The 18,694-nt window shown below is 41.6% G+C and overlaps 1 protein-coding gene across 1 annotated transcript; it reads left to right on the top strand.

Moving 5' to 3' along the window:
* Nucleotides 1-5,164: 5,164 nt before the first annotated feature.
* LOC115319467 lies at nucleotides 5,165-17,667 on the top strand. Its single transcript, XM_029979472.3, has 5 exons — nucleotides 5,165-5,360; nucleotides 6,591-6,760; nucleotides 9,195-9,274; nucleotides 10,104-10,190; nucleotides 16,942-17,667. Exons 1-5 carry the CDS (start codon nucleotides 5,238-5,240, stop codon nucleotides 17,094-17,096), a joined length of 615 nt encoding a protein of 204 aa, XP_029835332.2. The 5' UTR covers nucleotides 5,165-5,237; the 3' UTR covers nucleotides 17,097-17,667.
* The last annotated feature ends 1,027 nt before the right edge of the window (nucleotides 17,668-18,694 follow it).

Raw genomic sequence — 18,694 nt, 5'->3', positions numbered from 1 at the left:
CTCGTCCCGGACGGCGGGACCCCGAATCAATAGTGACAGATGGACCAGTTGCCGCATGACCTCTTATGACAAAATGCACCGCAAGATTTTGACATAAGGGACCCCGAAAATGACGCCCCCCCCCCCCCCCCAAAAAAAAAAAAAAAAAAAAAATTTGAGTCAAGAGGTCCAACGCGTCAAGAGGTCTAATATTGGATATCTTGACTCGTTGCAAATCTTGGTGCGAAATACGTACAGGCCAGGGGAGTGCAATAAGGACAAACAAACCATAAAAAAATAAAAAAAGCACTTACGCTTTTTCTAATGATGTGAGAATGCGTGAGCATTACCTTTGGCCGAGTTATGTTGCCGCTACGGACAGTTCGTTAGTTCCACGATCAAGAAAACATAGGTTTGAAACCAGGCAGGAGATGGTTTCGTGCTCACGTAACCGGAGAGATCACGTGACGAGAGATTTCTTTTATTTTGTTTTTCGGTTTGGTCTCGTGACCAGAGAGGTCACGCGACCAGATATATCTTTCAATTTTTTTGGTTTGGTCACGTGACCAGTTTATTTTTTTGTGTGTGATGGACAAGTCACGGATTTTGACGAAGGATTTTGCCAACGGCTTTTTCGCTGACTGAGCCAGGTAAGGCATTAAAAAAGCAGACAACAGAGATGCTAACAAAATAAGGAGGAGAAGGGAAATGTCGGAAAGAGAGCAAAAAGTTAAGCTGTGAAGGGGGGATCTCACGAACACGGCTTTGATACATCGTTTCTGGCCGGTGGCGTAATTATTGTTCGCGTGAATCACGCGTGATTTTCTTGGTCCCTGCAACGACAGATACATGCGCACTGGGCTGTGGAGATCGCGTGATGGGCACTGGATCTGTAAACACCGGAAATCATTTTTGTTACAAACTGTCAAGCTTACAGAAACATTGTTTTGTTGGGGACCTGCAGCTCTGCAGGCCTGTGTGCCTTTACTTTTCTACCCGTAATCACAAAGTCGTAAATCTGCATCTACCGTGTTGCTCTCCCCCGCGAATATCAAACACGTCACCGGAAAGGTCTTCACATTCCACGATTCGAGATGCCTTTTTTGTTTAGGTAGTGACTACTTAGACATCCAGGTTCAAACTAATTGCAAAACTACTTTAGACACATCATTCGTTACATACGAAATACATGTCCATAGTTATTTGCTATTTTGACGTCTACCATCACACTAAAGCACTATTCCGGTGTTTGACGTTAAAAAGATTTATTGGAATAATGCATACGTAGCAAAATTAAAAGAAAAAAAGGAAGTCCGTTACGTTGTTTTTATTTAGTCTTTTTTATTATTTTTATTACGGATGATACATTTTTCGTAATATTCTCGAGGATAGGGGTCTGAAAGGTCAAATCACTGTTTTTTTGTTTGTTTTTTAAAGTTGTAGGTTTTCCTTTTTTGTAAAACAAGTTGCGACATGGCAACGATTGACGACGTTTGCTTCAAATGTCTCGGTTCCACGCCCAACCTCTTCTAGGGGTCGGTTGTTGCGGGTACGACGGCATTTCAATGGAGCCTTACACTTGAGATTTTGAATATTGATGTTTGTATAGTTTAAAAATGGATATTGTTTATTAACACGTCGCCATTTAAAGTTACAAATGATGTACTGAACACTGCGCTTACGACATGCGATGTTTGCAGTGAAACGCCGAGCAAGACGTGTCATATACTCACGACACGCTCAATACTTTTTCACTTAGTTTATTATTATATAGACGTTAATTTGGCATAGTCCTACGGCAAAATCTCTCGATATATTGTTTCACTCAAATATTTCAGAAATCTGCGCGAAATAGACGCAGGATTATTGTTAGCGCAGCATTCCCAATTCGATTATGTAAAATGTCTATTTTTAGGACCCCAATTTTCGCAACGAACCAATACAAACTTCAATAAATCTTGAGGAAGTGCTTTGGTAGTAATTACTGACCTTAATGAATTGTTACTATAGGTTTCAGTTGCTGCTAATTTAAAGCAGGAGTATGCAACTGGCGGCCGGCGGGCCCAATACCGCCCGCGACGCAATATTATACGGCCCCCGGCAGCCTTTCTGAAAAGATCCCCCCCTCCCTGCCCCCACACACATATGCATACTCAAACACCATCTTTCTCTCTTCATGACCAATAGCGCAAGAAATATGATCGGTTGCAAACCTGGAGTAATCAACGCATTATCTCTGAAACGGCAGGTCTGGTGGCTAGTTTTATACGTGCATTCGTTTTATTATCCATCGTCAATTTCTATGCACCAAATTGATGCAGTGGGAATCGATAACGAAGGTCGTCGCGCCCCCTACATTTCGTTCGGAATAGCGGATTGCACCATTGTCAATTTGAAACGCTTGTCAAAAGCATGCTTGCTATGGGGAATCTGTCCAAATGACTGGTTGAATATTAGGGAAAATATTTTAGTTCACTCAATATCGAGCAAATTGACGGTAACTCTCAATGGTTCGTAGTTTGTCTGGTTCCTTGAATTTTCGAATTAGAATTGCGTGGTCCTGCAAGAACCGCGGAGTCAGGACCTGGAGTTCAAGAGCCTCGCCAAATTCAAGGTGCGGCACTGGGAATAGCAGTTAACTGTTTGTCATATCTGTTATTGTTATTCTCTAACCAACTCTCCTCCCCTTATAAGGCCCACTCCGTCTCTGCTTTGAGGCGATTTGACCCGCTGGAGCAAAAGATTACCGACCAGGGTAAGTTCTCGCTCTAACCCCCCCCCCCCCCCTTTCCTTCACTTTCCATTCCTCAGCTCGCCTTTCAGAGTTGGCCTCAACAGGACTGTACCATGTCTGTATAAAATAGAATAATTCTGACAAACATTCAAGAAACTTTTATTGTTTTTGTTTAATAACCCAAAAGGTATAAAAACACCTATTCCTTAAACTTGTTTTGCGGCGTTTAAAAACGAGCGCAACTATGTTTGGTTGCTATCCTGAACAGAATTAACGCCCTATATCAATACGTTTATGAATTATTAAAGGAAAACTACAGCGGTTCTGCATATAAGGAAAAACACCAAATAGTCTTCATTTGGAAATCATGGTGCAAGGCGCTAAAAACAACGAACACAAGAGAGAAAACAGACATACAGGCGCCTGTATGTCTGTTTTTATCTCTTGTGTTCGTTGTTTTTTGCGCCTTACACCATGATTTTCAACATTCACCTACTCGCCCAACTCTAGTTCTTCTACAGTCTTCATTTAGCCTTCCGAATAACAAATATAAAAATTATATTTTATACTGATGCGCCAAGTAGCCACAACAGCGCTTTGAAAGTAGCGCTGAAGCACCTCCTTATTTTGTTATGAGATGAGGAAATCGTGACGTGTTATACAGAGATCTCAACATTCCTGCGCCTTCCGCAAGCCTTATCCGAGCAGCCAAGAACGCTGCAAGTGGCGCGCGCACGGCAGTTGAAACCGCTGAACATGACGTCCCACCCTGTGGCATCGTTTTACGTTTTTTTTTTCGCGTTTATTATTGAGTTTTGGTAAAATACTTGGCGATATTCAAATTCACATGTCAAAAATATGCTAGAATTTACCTCTAACTCGCGTTTTTCAAGATCTTCTTCAGCTTCGCTTTAAGTCGGTGGCGTATTTTTCATCAGTGACCGATCAGTCTGGTTCACTGTTTGTCGATTTAGGAATTTTGTTTTTATGTGTGTTTCAGATGTTTGTTCCTTTTGGAAAGTTGAAAACCAGATATTGCCTCGACGTCATGAATCGACTCATTGAGCTCTCAAACAAAACATTCTGTGATCTAAAAGGATCGTGGAGCTATCTAAATTTTTAGCTAAATATACGCTTTGACTCGAAGTTACTTTGAGAAGGCACAAATGAACGCACCATTAATGTAGCATTTGTTATTTCCCGGATCTTAGCATTTTTATTACCCTTCTAAATCTCCTGCCCATATAAAAGTGTCTACCTGTAAAAGCTTTGCACGCGTTTACGCGTGAGAATCGTTTATGATAGGAATTTGGTGATTGCTCAATTTCCGTGTGTCGAATTTCCATACGTGCACGTTCCCTTCCAGATGAGCATTGTACCGGGGTGCTGTCGTGTATCCCTACTTCGTGGTGCACGTTAAAAACCCCAGGCCAGCAGTGAAATTGCACTGGCTAAATATCTAATTTACAGCGGTGGCACCAGACGCTTATCGGGGCTGACTGAATTCCAACTGTCTAAGCGCACAGAGAACACAATTAGATAGAAAGCACCAAATTGTCCAGAGGTCAATTTCATAGCACAAAACTTTTTGTAAATTTTGAATCAAAATACCCTCAATTGTTTTTTTCTAGGCCAGAAGTCAAGTTCAATTTAAGTTTTATGTGGTTATCAATATTTTTTTACCGACGAATAACACGTTTTAATATATATCGCCTCAACTCGTATTTCTTTTGCTCGAACATCTCACGCCATTTGTCTTTCTATGCCTATTGTCCCACTATCATTATATCTGATTTATTTTTGTTAGAGGTTTTTTTTTTAACTGTAAACGTTCGGTTTTGGTGCCTCAAACTCAGTCTCGCAGCGCTTAAATAAATTATGTTAAGTAAAAAGCATCCCAAAATAAAATAATAAAACTGAGCAGCCTTTAGTACAATTAATGAGTTGGTGGACTCAAAAAATAGGGGCAAAATTTATTTTCTAACGAAATTCAATAAACCGTGATAGGGTGCCGGATTAACCCAGTTGCACGTGGTGCAAGTAACACGGGCTTAACAAATAAATCTTAACCTCCAAATAAAATTTAAAAAAAAAATCAAAAAAAATCTGAGAAATGAGAAGATTACGGCTTTTACGGATCTGCTGCAAGATACGTGTGAAATGTACAGGTACAGTACGCGGGAACGTTTTTGCTGTGCGGATTCAGAATTCGATAAAATTAAATACAGCTTCAGTGCAAAGAGTTCCCTCTTATGCACGGTTGTGGCAGGAAGGGCTCTTGGGGTCATTATTCTGCTGGTTATTTACTTCCCATGTCTTTTTTTATATGAAGCTAAAACATCTGCGTCCAATGTACAATGTGCGTCAATAGCGGGTGAACGCAATTCCACGAACAAAACGAAAATAAAAAAAAAATCAGGCGGAACATACGCAGCTGTCGTATTCATTTATGTATTGCTTCTGTTGCAAAAATCGAGAGATGTAGTTTTATACATCTGGTGATATTTTGAGACATGTCTTAAACATGAAGCCGTTGGTGGCAGTTTTTCTGTTGGCATTAACGGTGTGTTCCCAGGATGTCCTGCCTTCGAAGTGCAGACCTACATGGTTCGCGGAACGTCTCGGTAAATATCCCGACGCCTTGGAGGTAATGGAATGATCCCTATGTATATTTAGCAAGGCTAAAAATTCTTGTATAGTCACTGGCACAATGAAAACAGCCGGGAGGAGTCTCAGTTTTCCTTCCTCCTGCGCGGGCTTCCTACCTTCGACAGTGCTTCGGCATCTCGTGAGCCTCGAGCCTCCACGAGCAGCCAAAGCACGGCGGAAGTCATGAAGCGCGTGATGGAGGCCGGGGTTTCATAAAAGGCGCACCGCCGCTACCACCTTGTCAGTGACTATAGTAGCCGACACTATGCTATAATCGCAGCGATAGAAATACTTCAGCTGGCACAACTCTGCGCCATCACCGAAGAGCCGTCGTGGCAAAGGTCGGCTTATGGTTCTCTCTCCTGCCTCCAGGGCGCGCCACCAATGTTATCAAGGTACAGCAAAAACCTGACGCAAAAATTACATTGAAATTCGTATATCTAATTAGCTTTGCGTATTGCTCTGATTTAAGAAAACCGCTTTCTGTGGTCCCGAATAAAAGCCAGAGCATCTAAAATAAACTATTAAGGGCTTACCTGTACAAATGAATCGCAAGAAGAACCCACCGTAATAATTTTAAAAAGCGTGACATTAAAAACGAGAAAAAGTGACAAAACATTGAATAGCTTGTCAGTCTTAAAGTGGTGTCCGATCACACCTTGTTTTGAATTACCGAAATCATGATGTCAAGGGTCATGATTTGCAGTACCCATACGCTTACAAACTCGGATTGCTGAAAACGCCTATTAAACTTTTTTTTAGAAAACTATCTAATCTGATACTTTACTGAGACCCTAGTATTTTTGTAATGCTTCTAGGTACTCGTTCTGAAATTCTTGCGTGGTGATTGTCTGCAAGGTTACGAGGCATAAAAAGGGCATGATTTTTAACTACAATCTCCGTTTACAGTTGAAACTACAACCGGTGAATAACGTCTAAACGCAGGTCGTTGTTTAACATCGTTGAACAAGCCAAACGACATGCTCATGCTTTTTAATCGGTTGCGTTTACGAAATATAAAGGCCTGTGTCCCTCGCCATTCGCTGCATACACTACGTAAATTATTGTAGCGGCTTAATATGTTCTAATTTGATTATGGACGTCATATTTTAACTTAAAAACGTAACCATATGTTCACTACATACTCAACGAGAACGTAGACGTGCATTTTTGTTTAGAGAATTCTTACACACTCAAGTGCTTTTTAAGGTCTTGACAATTTTCGTAGGTCCTCACAGCCAAGGCCCCTCTGTATTCCCTGGTTTTTCAATCTGAAACACCGAAGCCTGGTCTAGAGATGCAATGCTTACGTACAACAAATATTACGGTTGACCGGAGGTCTTGGTTGGCTTCAGTCGCCTACGAGTACAATGAGCTCGAAGAGCAAGAATCAATAAGGTGAGACCAAAACTACATCAGAGATAAAATGCATAGTTTATATTTTGAATTTAACAAAATTTAATAGAATAAACTTTAGAAAGGTTATTTTATAAATAACCTTTTAGAATTACCCGTGAGTTCTTCATGTCAACATGTACTTTACGATTATAACTCTCGCTAATCTAATCCAAGTTGGATTTTTCCTCTGTTCTCCGGAACCATATTGGTGTTATGAGTAAAGAAATATTAGTAAATGTTCAGAAACGATTCATCCGAATTTTTTACGATTGTTATATGATTGTTGCGTCCGCGATATCTAGTTTTCCTGTATAACAGTGGCGTTGCCAGGAAAGTTTTTTCAACTTGGGGGGGAATAGGGGGTAGGGTGTTTGGGGGTTATCAGACACCCCCAAAATTATTGCTGAACGTGCCGACCCGGCGCATTAAGCCACGCTTGATTTGCCTTTTCTCGCGATACGCATCGTCGGGGAAAGCAGCATTGCCCCAGCAACAGCTGGTCAAGCGGGAAGTGATCATCAAAACGGAACGTCTACGGGAACCTCGATGATGGTGGAGTTTTCTTCTCGTGGATAGCACGGCAGACCCCATAGGCCACGCGCTTACCTGCGCTTTTTCATATCGTCCGTGACTGCACATCATATTTTCAGAAAGAAGATTATATAGACCACTTTTTATGTGAGTGTGATTTTGTGCAGTAAATACGTCATATATTTTACTCGTGCATTATTCCTGAACACATATCTGCTCGTTTGAAGTGTTTGGTTTTTATTTTACCCTGAGTGTAATACACTCTAAAAGCAATCTATTAATTATTAGCACACAATTCGTTAATATATCTGCCGATGTTTCACAGCCCTCTTAAACTGTGTAAACATGCCGGCCGACCTGTGTTCAAAGTAAATAAATGGAAGTCTGAATAATAGCATACATTCAGTCCAGAGAGGTCTGGGGTATCGAATAAATGACTCATTACAATTTTGTGCTTCTTGAAGCGTTGAGAGCTTTAGTAACTCTTCTGTTTGAACACACTGCGACACAGTTAACGCCTGCCCATACATTATTCTATATTTAAGAAACTTACCCCTGTGTTATTGGCAACAAAATAAATGTGAGTAGAAGCCAAGAAAAAGAAGCTACGGGTTGCAGCACTTAGCACTTCAAATTCTATTTCCTCCCGACTAGACCTTTCAGCTATAGTCCTTGGTCACATCTTTATTTTAGGCGCTGAGTATTAAGGTGCACAATTAAGGCTGTTTCGCAGATATTCAATTTGTTTTATGCGTCTCAACCAAGGTGATGGTGTATATTTGACTCTATAAAACTTTCAGCCTTTCCACTCTGGTGAAGAAGGAAGACCAGCGAAGCTGTACTATGGTGGGAATGAAGTAATGACCGGGTGCAAGTCGGCAAGCCAGAGTGCAAAGGCTGGAAAGGTTGCCGCGATCTATGAGCGACGGCGGCAAGCAAACAACCGGCAAACACAACACTCTGGACAGCTACCGCCATCTATGAATGACGGCGGCAACCAGTGTTGTGTCGACATTTCTTTTCGGACGGACACGACCTTGGGGAAACTAGCCCTTAAAAGCTCCACTGTAAAACACTCAAATGTTGTAGTCGCAAGCGGAACTCTAGACGGTCATATACAGGTGTTTCATAATCGCATATATGCTTCAATTTCAACCACCTTGTAAAGTCTACAAAGCCGCATGGTTCTTTGGTATTGCGTGAACGTTGCACTCTAAGACATCTGGAACGTATACGTTCCCGAAAAACACTTGGGGGAACCAATTGAGCAGTCAACGGAAGGACCTCGACAAACGGCGAGGATGAAAATGCGTTAAGACCTAAACAATAAGGTATTGTTCTACCGAGGCGAGCATGGTAAAACGTCATGGCCGCTGCCAGACGTTTCACCATGCGAATCCCGAAGACGAAAGCCTTAATATAATCAGCCATGTCTTGCGCTTTTTAAACCGTCAATGACCGTCAATGACTTCGCTCTCATGACATAGACCATCTCGAAAAACGTCAAATCGTCTTCACTGGTCTTGGTAAGCTGGTAGGCTTTCCCATTTATGACCGTAGTCAACGACAGCTATAAAAACGCAGGACGTGGCGATTCACAATCATTTTATTGTTCCTCCGCAGTCACTAGTGATGCGGCATTAGCCAATAAGAACGAATCACGAAGCTAAAAGCACTCACATATAATTAAACCACGTCCCGTGTTTCTTGACTTGGTGACTTTAGTGGCTGGCTAGACATTTGAGTATTGTTTGACTTGCGAAGAATATATTAGGTCGGGAGCCTTGTGAAGTGTTATCTGAAGTTCGAAACTTCGCTAAAAATAATGTTTCAAAACCATCGAAATCACACGTAGTCAAGGGCTAATAAAAGCTTGCCTTTGAGTAATTTTTTTATCTTTCAGAGTACACGGGACCGTTGTCGCCTCCACACTTCATAAGTGGAATTCATATATCTCTGATAACACCATCGAATTTTATTCCGGTAAGTGTATTCCCATGATGCCTGAATTTTTCATGCAAATTTAAACCAGCATGTCATCTAAATAGATCGTTAACCTAATTTTTCTGTTATCTTGCATCTCAAAGTTTTATCGGGAAACACAGATTTTGATCATTGGATCGTGTCATTGCTGAAAACAAATATGAAGGCAGCGCACTACAATACTGTTCTAGTAAAGTTCCAAGAGACGTCCATAGTGCGACAATGTTACTCCTACCAAGCAATAGCGGGTGGTATTTTCAAACCCCCTGCGGGGCAACTAACCATTCTCAACACGTGCCGCAAATTTCGGCTTTCAGTGGACGACCATAGTTGGTCGCTTTTGGACGACCAACTATGGTCGTCCAAAGGCGATTTCTCTTGCCGCAATGCATTGTTTCAAGCTGCGTAAATTTGCATAGCACACTTGCACCCAGTTAATCGTAACCAATTAAACTGTTTTCCAAGCGAAACTACATTAAAATCGGGAAAACCGTGAATACTCTCGTCGCCAGTTTATTGCTAATAATTCAAGATACTGCAAACGACTTGTTTTTCGCGGGCTCAATATTTCGCTATTTAGGTCAAAGCTGAAGTTGTCAAATAATTCGCGGGTTCTAATTTTCGCGACTCGGTGGGATCTCAATATAGAGTTCAACGTGTTTACATTTTACCGGAATTACTCGCGGAAACCATTTTGCGTGAATCGTAGGCGATTCGCGAAATTCTCGAAAATTAGGTTTTCGCAAAGATGAAGTCGTTTACAGTATATAACATATTTTTGTACAAAAGTGAATGGCCTATAGTTTAATGTTTTCTCGGTTTCTACTAGGAGAACTAAAAGTCGGACCACCATTAGCAACTTTAGAGGTTATATACAACGATAATCACTGTGTCCTCGCACGGTCACTTATGTTCGGTAAGCATTGCTTGTGTAATATGTTAGATGATTCTGTAACTTTCTATGTAGCCTAATGTGTTACTTGAAAACCAAAGTTCTTAAAAGGAGTGCGGGTACTGACACCTGGTACTGCACTGCAGAGGCTGCGCGTGTTAACTTAGGTTTGGTGACACAACCCTTTTGTTCGCACATATTGACTAACCCTCTAGAGAAATAGTTGAGGTGTATAAAATGAAACAAAATAGGGGAGTATCACGTGTCAGCCAACCGTCCATAAACTTGCTGGACAGTGAGCCTTATTGGTTCTATAGGATAGGAAGCGTCTGAGGTCGAGTGTTTGTTTTGTATTCTCGTTAAAGATTGAAAATGTCGATTACACACTCCGTGTGACGTGACCGGCGCGCCGCCGCGCGGCCGTTACCGAAGGTAGGCTGTGAGCACCCCAGAGAAACAAAACCACGCCGCGTACCTCGGCACAGATTGAAGCCGTTGCACTGCGGTTGCGCTGCTTTGACAGTATGAACCGCTGCGTCGTTAAGTGCTCTAATAGTTATGCGCCATGTCTCATGGGGACAAGATTTATTAGTTCTTTTTTTTTCAACTCAACATTGATTGTGGGGCAGCGACAACGATGAACCCGCGTCGTACAAATTTGGTCTTCCGATCGTATCTGCCGCTGTTTCCGCATAGGCTGACAAATTGTACACTGCCGCTTTGCGCGCTGTTTGTTTTTTTGCCAGTAACACCAAAATATATTAGCGCCGATAGGATTAACCGAAATACCATCCCATACTCGCGGTTATGCAGTGCCCCTTTCGTTCGAGGGATGCCCTCGAAAGACGTTTCGTCCCCACCGTACGTGTCGATGAACTTTCCGGACCAGTATGGCATGCAGTCTTTACTTCCTGAAGAAAAATTCGGACGGCACGCAAAGTAAGAAATGTGAATCTAAGAAAAAGTACGATGAAACTCGGAAAAACTGGACAATCGACCTTTGAGTATGGCAGTTTCAGTCTGCTTTCCTTTTTGACCAACCTCCTCTCTGGCTTCGAAATTGCCTTTCTTCACATATGGCGTTGCAAGCAGGCAGTAGGCGAGTTCAAAACAAAATGACGAAATTGCTTTTGATCAAATGAGTGTAATATAAGTGGTACAACTCAATTAAAACAGAAAAAAAACATAATTTAAACAATCAAATAAATGTCTTTCTTCTTTAGTCAAATCAAATATAAAACACACCACCCCTCTTCCCACATGCCCTGGCCATAAATTTGCGAAAGCCGCTTCTAGTTCATTTATGTTTCTTCAAGTGGCGTATTCACCTCTAACTTTTAAGCCTCGCGCAAACTCCCGCCAAAGCGGAGTGTGTGCCGGGTGAAAAAAAGCAGTCACTTCAAAGATAAATAATACGATAAGATAATGAATGCCTTGCGGTTGGAACATATCATTTTTCGTTGACATTTCATGGCCATACTGCGATCTAAGGAAGAACATCTGAAATTCTAGACGATTTCGCAGAAGTCGTGCGATATAAAAGGGAACATTCAGATATAACTGTGTTTTGAGCGATTACGGGGCATAAAACGCATGCTATTATTAGTGGTTGCTTCGTACAGGGCGTATCTAAGGAAGGGTCGTCAGCTTATGTATTTCAGGCACATTATTTTTTAGGCGTTGATTTATACAAACGTTCCGCCTGGTGCAATGTTGTCGCCTGTTCTTACAGGACTTATCGCAAATATTACCCACCCACATAATGTCCCCCTGACCGTATAACTCACCTACACAATCCGTATTAGTGCATCTTTTACGGTATTTTCGTAATAAACCTGTTCCAATTAAAAAAAAAAAATTACCCGGTATATTTCTGTGTGTGTGTAACGGGGAAAAGCAGTACAGATGCTGCCGAGAAATATATGGGTACGAAGAATGGTGCACCGACACACCAGTTGAATGATGGCATATAATATTATATGTATATAAATGTTTATAATATATTTAATATAGTTTCAATGGTTTACTTGTTCACCTACTTCGTGGTTTAGTTTATTCCTGTTTTTATTATCGAATTGACTTTTTTTATATTTTCCATCCTTAAACTGCAGCGTCTGTGCACCCTCTTTCGTATCTACATATATACGTTATTATTATTATTCTTAATATAACTTTACCTAAAAAAGTCATTTGTTTTTCTCAAGTTCTTTTAAACACGAAACATATTTTCTTCAATCCGCCCAATTACTGAAATTAGAGTAAAAGAAAATTTACCTGTAAATATAATTATATCGTCAAGAGCAGTTTTACTCAAAATATTTTCTTGATATAAACCTCGTCGTTCTAAAACAAAATGAGCTTGATTTGTTTAGTTAGTGATAAAACTTTATTTTCTGTAATACCTGAGCGAAACAAAATAAGAATAACGCCGATGTTTATATAAAAACCCCGAAGAAAGTGCTCCTTCCTGCCAAATTGTTTTCTATCGGTTTCGTGAACACGGTTGCCATTTCTTGAGGCCGGTTCCGAACAAATTATTAAAGAACTCTCAGGTGCACCAAAAGTGAGAATAAAAAAAAAGGGAATTCAAGGACGTAAAATTATGTTTTTTGCACTTCACTATGGTCCGCAAATTGTTTATCGACAGTGAGGGGGGATCGTTGGCCGAGTCGGCTAGCGCACACCAGCTCGGAGCACGTGGGGCGAAAGCTCGTCCTGCAGAAACCCAGGATCCTGGGCTCAATCCCCACCCTTGCCCGTTTCAATCTGGATGAGCATCGTACCGGCGTGCGGTCGTGTATCACTACTGCGTGGTGCACGTTAAAGACCCCAGGCTAGCGGTTGTACCGCACTGGCTAAATAGCTCATCTACAGCTGGGAGACTCGTCGCCCGTTGAGGCAGACCAAGTTCTAGGCTGTATAAACACATACAGAACCCAATTATCGACAGTGACTTTTAACTTCCGCTTTTAAAGTGCGCAAGGCGGTGGCATTATATAAAAAAACCAGCAAGCTCGTCGTGTAAGACAAAACGCATATACTGCCCGATGTAAGGTTGGTTAACCTCACATGTATAATTAGATCGGTTTGTGCCTGTCTCCCTCATTGACTTTCTTTGTTGGTCTGCATGTGTGTGCGCGCACGCATACAAGTTTTTGTTTGTTTCCTTAGCATTCTAATATCCCTGCATAAGATTCCACGTGAACTGACGAAAGGAGTGGAAGATAGAAACGAACCTCATCCTCTCCGATTAGCGTAGTAGAACACAGCATTTTTCTCGTGTTCAGACTGTTATACATTTTGGTTCATTATTTTTAGAGCGCAACTCTTAGGCGCCCATTTCCGGATTAAACGACGTCGCCGTCGCAGTAGGCGTAACCGCGCGGTGCATTATGGGACGCGTGACGTCACTGGTGACGTCACTGATGACGTCATCAGTGACGATGACGATGACGTCATCAGTGAAGATGACGATGACAAAAAGTCATCGTGATGACGTCATCATCATCGTCATCACCATCGTCACGTGACCTCAGGGGGATCACGTGACGCCACAGGGGTCACGTGACTCCCGTGAAGTCACGTGACCCTTGTGAGGCGGCGACGACGCCACTCGGAGGGTGGAGTAGCAGGCAGGATGAGGAAGTAAGGAGGGCTATACCCTCCCTTCAGTACCCTTCCCTCATCCTCCTCAAGAGCTGCGCTCTAATTCGGTGTTACAGAGAGTTGTAAGCGGCTTTCAATATATTTATTAAAAACAAAATAAATGTATATGGACAGTATCAAATTACAGAAAACAATAATAAACACTTATCTGTAATATTAGCGTTTCGGGAAATGAGTTTTGTGAGAAAGGTGCTCTTGTGGAAAATCATCATAGTGAAATTGGTGAGGCTCAATTTAACGATTTAAAGTATTTCGATCTTAATTTCCACCCTGACTTTATTGGATTCGTGGTAGTCTAATTTCAACATATCAGCGCCTCGTCGATTTTTTGGAAAAATGCAGTAGTTGCACATCCTAGAAGCCGGAAAGTATTCTCGTCGGAAGCCAGCTTGCATAGTGATTGATCGTCGGAAGGCAGCCTGCAATGTGTTTGATAGATGTTTCATTTATTTTCTGGGATATATAAGAAGCGGAGAACAACTAGATGACCTATTTAGGGTCTGCCCAGCCCTTATGCAACGTCACCCCTAAAGGAAAACTGGAGTGCTTCTAACTTTAAAAAAAGAAAATCAAAAACACTTAGATCGTCTTGATTTGGCCTCCAGAATCACGAATACCGAGATTATTTTTCAGTTTGGTGCACGGAGGCTGCAGAAATTATTTTTCAAAGAACCGCTGCAGCCCCTTATTCCCAGGACGTGACGTCATATTTAGAGTTTTCGGAATCTCCGCTCTCGCGTATCTTCAACGCCTGTCAAAGCTATGCACGCGCACTCTCGCTATTTTCAGAAAAGGTCAGAAAGAGACGTCACGACTGGCGTCAGTGCGGGGGAATGAACCTGGCAAGCTTGCAATTGCACGCGCTGTCCACACGAGCGACACGCTCTTGGCAGCCGAAAGATCCTAGTATGACGTCACGACTGGCCGTAGATGTTTCGTGGTTTCTCGAGTTTAGTTACAATTTCGGGCAAAACAAACGTGATATTCAGATTCAAGGAATAGGGATACGTCATAATTCACCTCTTACTCGTTTGTTTCCAAGAAAGTGTTTCAGCTTGCCTTTAATATGTGGGCTCGAGGAACCAAAGGTCCGTCCGTGCACGCTTCCGCCGCCACAGCTTCGCACGTAAAGGGACACAGCAGGCTGTTCAACGCGTCTCACCGACGAACGCCAGCTCCTCCGCTAGTGGCGCCACGCTAGGTTTTCAAAGCGTCCTCTATAATTCCCGCACGACGCGTGTATCAACGAAGAAGTAATGTCCTTTATGTCTTTCTAGCAAACATTAATTCAGTTGATAGTCAGCACTGGGTCCTGCTAGTTCCTGCTCTTCGTTCGTTGTCTTTTCGCGCTGTTTTCCATTCTGCTACCGTATCGACTGGCCCAATCTTTCATCATTTTAATTGTTTATGTTGCACGCCAACAGCGAAAAACAGAATTTTATGTTCTCTATTATTCTACTGCATACAATGACGCCTTAACTTGGGTCAATTTATAGACTCTAATTGCTGTACTACCAGATGTTGTGGAAACTCTCATAGAGTATGTCTGTTTACAGGATCAGTGCCCAGCATCTCTGATTTGATTTCTTATATATAACATTTTCATTATGCGAACAAATTCAAATTGCAGCTTAAATTGTTACCCTCAAAAAATATAACCCAATATAACGAAGGAACGCGTGTTTGTGGATACAAACGAGCAAATTAAATACACTTCGTTTGCCTGTACTTTCCGAAAACTTCTGAACCGCGATTTAACACACCAGACTTAGTTATTCTTATTAATCGTTTCGTGTTCTAAATTTACACAAACGATACAACTTAAAAATAACGACTGCACTTTTCACATCGTAACTTTGCATTTTTAAGACCTTTGGACTCCTCATGGTCGGATAGTGGCACCTTTGGCCTTTTTTTAGCAAAATATAATCCCCCAGTGAAGTTGCCTGAAGTATCAAAACGCCTTAGGTTATTTTCATAGTTTAATAAAAGCAATCATTTGCATGTATTAGCATCATTCAACATTAAGCGTCGCCATGAGAACAAAATAAGTCAAGTGCCTTTCACATGCTGACAATACGCGAGCTATTTGTAGTTTGGACCGTTAGATAACCAATGCTAGTCAAAATTATTGGATGCCTTGTATACGCAGCAAAATATCAGTATATAGGGGGAATTCACTAGACGCCATAGTTGTTTTCAGGGTATGCAACACATCTTTATAACTACCATTTGTTGTCCGCAAATAACACATCGATCGTGTGCAAAATTATGGGCGTTAGACGCGAATTCCACCCAATTAATGTTGCGGATGATTGGCAGTCGCTACATAGACCGATCTCACCAAGCGTTCGGCGCATGCATGACGCCGCCGTAACTTTAGTTCGCAGGAGGCAGGCAGCAATGCGCAAGACGGCTCGTGCCGCCTCATGCTTCACACGCGCAGAGCTCCAGCGAGGTTGTCGCACGTGCTGAAAGACTAAAGCTCCCTCGATGCATTGCGGCAGCGGTAGCGTGGTCAAACTGGCTGGTGAGATCGGTCTATTGAAGCAGTTCTGAGATAGCGCTGGAAACAACGACCTGAAAGCGTTTCGTCCAGTGAATACCCCCTATAATTAAAGAGGCGATTGTGACTACCGTTCAGAACACTGTGAAAACAAGTAGGCCTATCCAAACTTTTGTTTTCGGTGTGAACTACATGGTCATATTTTTCTAGCTACAAGGTTCATCAAATGGTCACTCTTCATCTTCAAAACGTTTATGTTTTAAGAGTATGACAGTAAGCAAGTGCTGAGAGATACTTGACTGCTAACTCTTTTCGCAAATCGTAAAGAAAAACTAAAACGTATGTGCTGCTGTGTTTCTTGCCTGAATGCATAATAAATTTCGATTAAAAATATCTGCTAAAGCAATCGTCACCTATATTGCATCTCAGCTAATGTCACAATTTTTGTGAGTGCTTTGAATATTTGTGTTAAGATTTCATTATAGTTAATATTATGAGTTGTTTTTGATAGCTCATAGGATATATTCCGGCAAAACGCCAAAGTTAAGAAGAAAAACCAAACGAGCTCCGGGGGATGTAATAGCTTGCCTTTGTTTTTTGCAGGATTTCAAGTCTGGGTTGCAACAAGCTATCTCACAACGACAAATGAAGTTCCATACGCCTGCACACTATTGTACGAAATTTGTTCAGGAAAACCAAAACATTTTGTGTACAATATCACGATCTGTCAAAATGATCTAGCAGAAGGAGGCAAATAAACTATTTTAGAGAATAGGAAGAAATTTAATTATAATTTGTTTTCTTACCTTCGCAAAAAGATTTTTGAATGGATGAAAGGCTACCAGAATATAGAAAACGAAAAAATTATATTCACGTTATAAACTTTCCTCGCTATAAAGACAAAAAAAACACAAGGGCCGCCATTTTGTGTTTGATTTCTTGTTTTTTGTATAAACTAAAAATGTATAACAAAACCCGAATAATCTTTTCTTATCGAGTGGCTAGAAACCTAACACAGGTTTTCAGTCTTCATTCTGAGCAGGATCAGAATCAAATTAAGGCAGAACTCGTCAACCTATCCTGAGTGAGCTTTCTCATCCTTATCGAATTTTCACTCCTTGGTGAGGCACCTTCATTGCGTAGTGTTGCATAATTCTCCTGTATTTACGTTTAGCCTACAGGTCTCTTCGGCAGAACAAATTTACCTGGAGCGACGAAGTGCTGAACACAGCATGACATAAAACTGGCCTTACTTCAACCTAACATTCTGAATACCATTAAGATGCATGTTTAACCGCTGAGACATTAATAAAATCTCTATCATTTATCCAATTCACGTCATCATTTCCCTCTTCCTTATGGCATTCTTTGCTTGGACATTTGATCTGACTTTGAGCATTTTACTTTTACTCCTATGCATGTTTTTTTTTGTATATTTAGTTTGCTTCTTGCATCTGGTCGTGCCACCCCGCAGTTTATATGCTGTTGTAATCAAAAGAAGAGCACAGACTTGACACAAAAGAAAAAAACCATTTCATTAGCCGTTTCGCCTCCCATGTGGGAGGCATCTTCAGTAGTTACAGAACAAATGCAAGGTTCAACCTCAAATCAACGCTATTTATCAGGAATGTCTGTATAAGCTTCGTGGAGAGGGCCGCGGTTTTTGTTACACACGGATGTGACCCTGCGGACAAACGATTCTAGAAGTTTCTGGGGTGCCCATCTATCCTCTCTCGCCAAGGTCGTAGCGGCCCAAAGTCAAAAGAATGCCCCATGGTAAATAGCGTTGGCTTGAGGTTGAACCTTGCATTTGCTTTGTAACTACTGAAGATGGAAGGCGAAACGTCTCATGATTTTTTTTTTTCTGTTGTGTCAAGTCGGTGCTTTTATTTTAATTATGACGTCTCCCGGCTTTTGGAGTACTTTTGCATATGCTCTGGTGGACACGTGAAATAAAGTTTTGTATGCCCTTTAAGGTTTTTGGTGAAGCATAATGACTGACTCCGAAGTCTACCGAAGAGTATCAATGTAGATAAAACTGTTTATTTTCGGGTGATCAGTGGTCGATTCATTGTACAGTCAATATGATTCCAAGCAGCACACCTCCTCGGCCTAGGCCTGGGCCAAATTGGAGCGATCTAGAGCCAACTTAGCTCAAGCTTAGCCCAAGATTGCGCCAAACTGTCTCAGGTATGAGCCGGTGAAGTGTGCTGCTAGGGATACTACTCGAGCCAACAAAGTGTATTTAGGCGCAGTAAATGAAATTTTTTTCATTTATTTTTCGCTGGTAAATAATAATATCAGTGAGAACTCTGATTGGTGCACTCTGACCAATATTGACCAAAGCAAGAAAGCC

This window comes from Ixodes scapularis, unplaced genomic scaffold, assembly GCF_016920785.2.
Source record: "Ixodes scapularis isolate PalLabHiFi unplaced genomic scaffold, ASM1692078v2 PGA_scaffold11__112_contigs__length_91849675, whole genome shotgun sequence".
NCBI classification, from domain to species: Eukaryota; Metazoa; Arthropoda; class Arachnida; order Ixodida; family Ixodidae; genus Ixodes; species Ixodes scapularis.
Note: the sequence above shows the minus strand (reverse complement) of the source record. Positions and strands in the feature narration are given on the sequence as shown.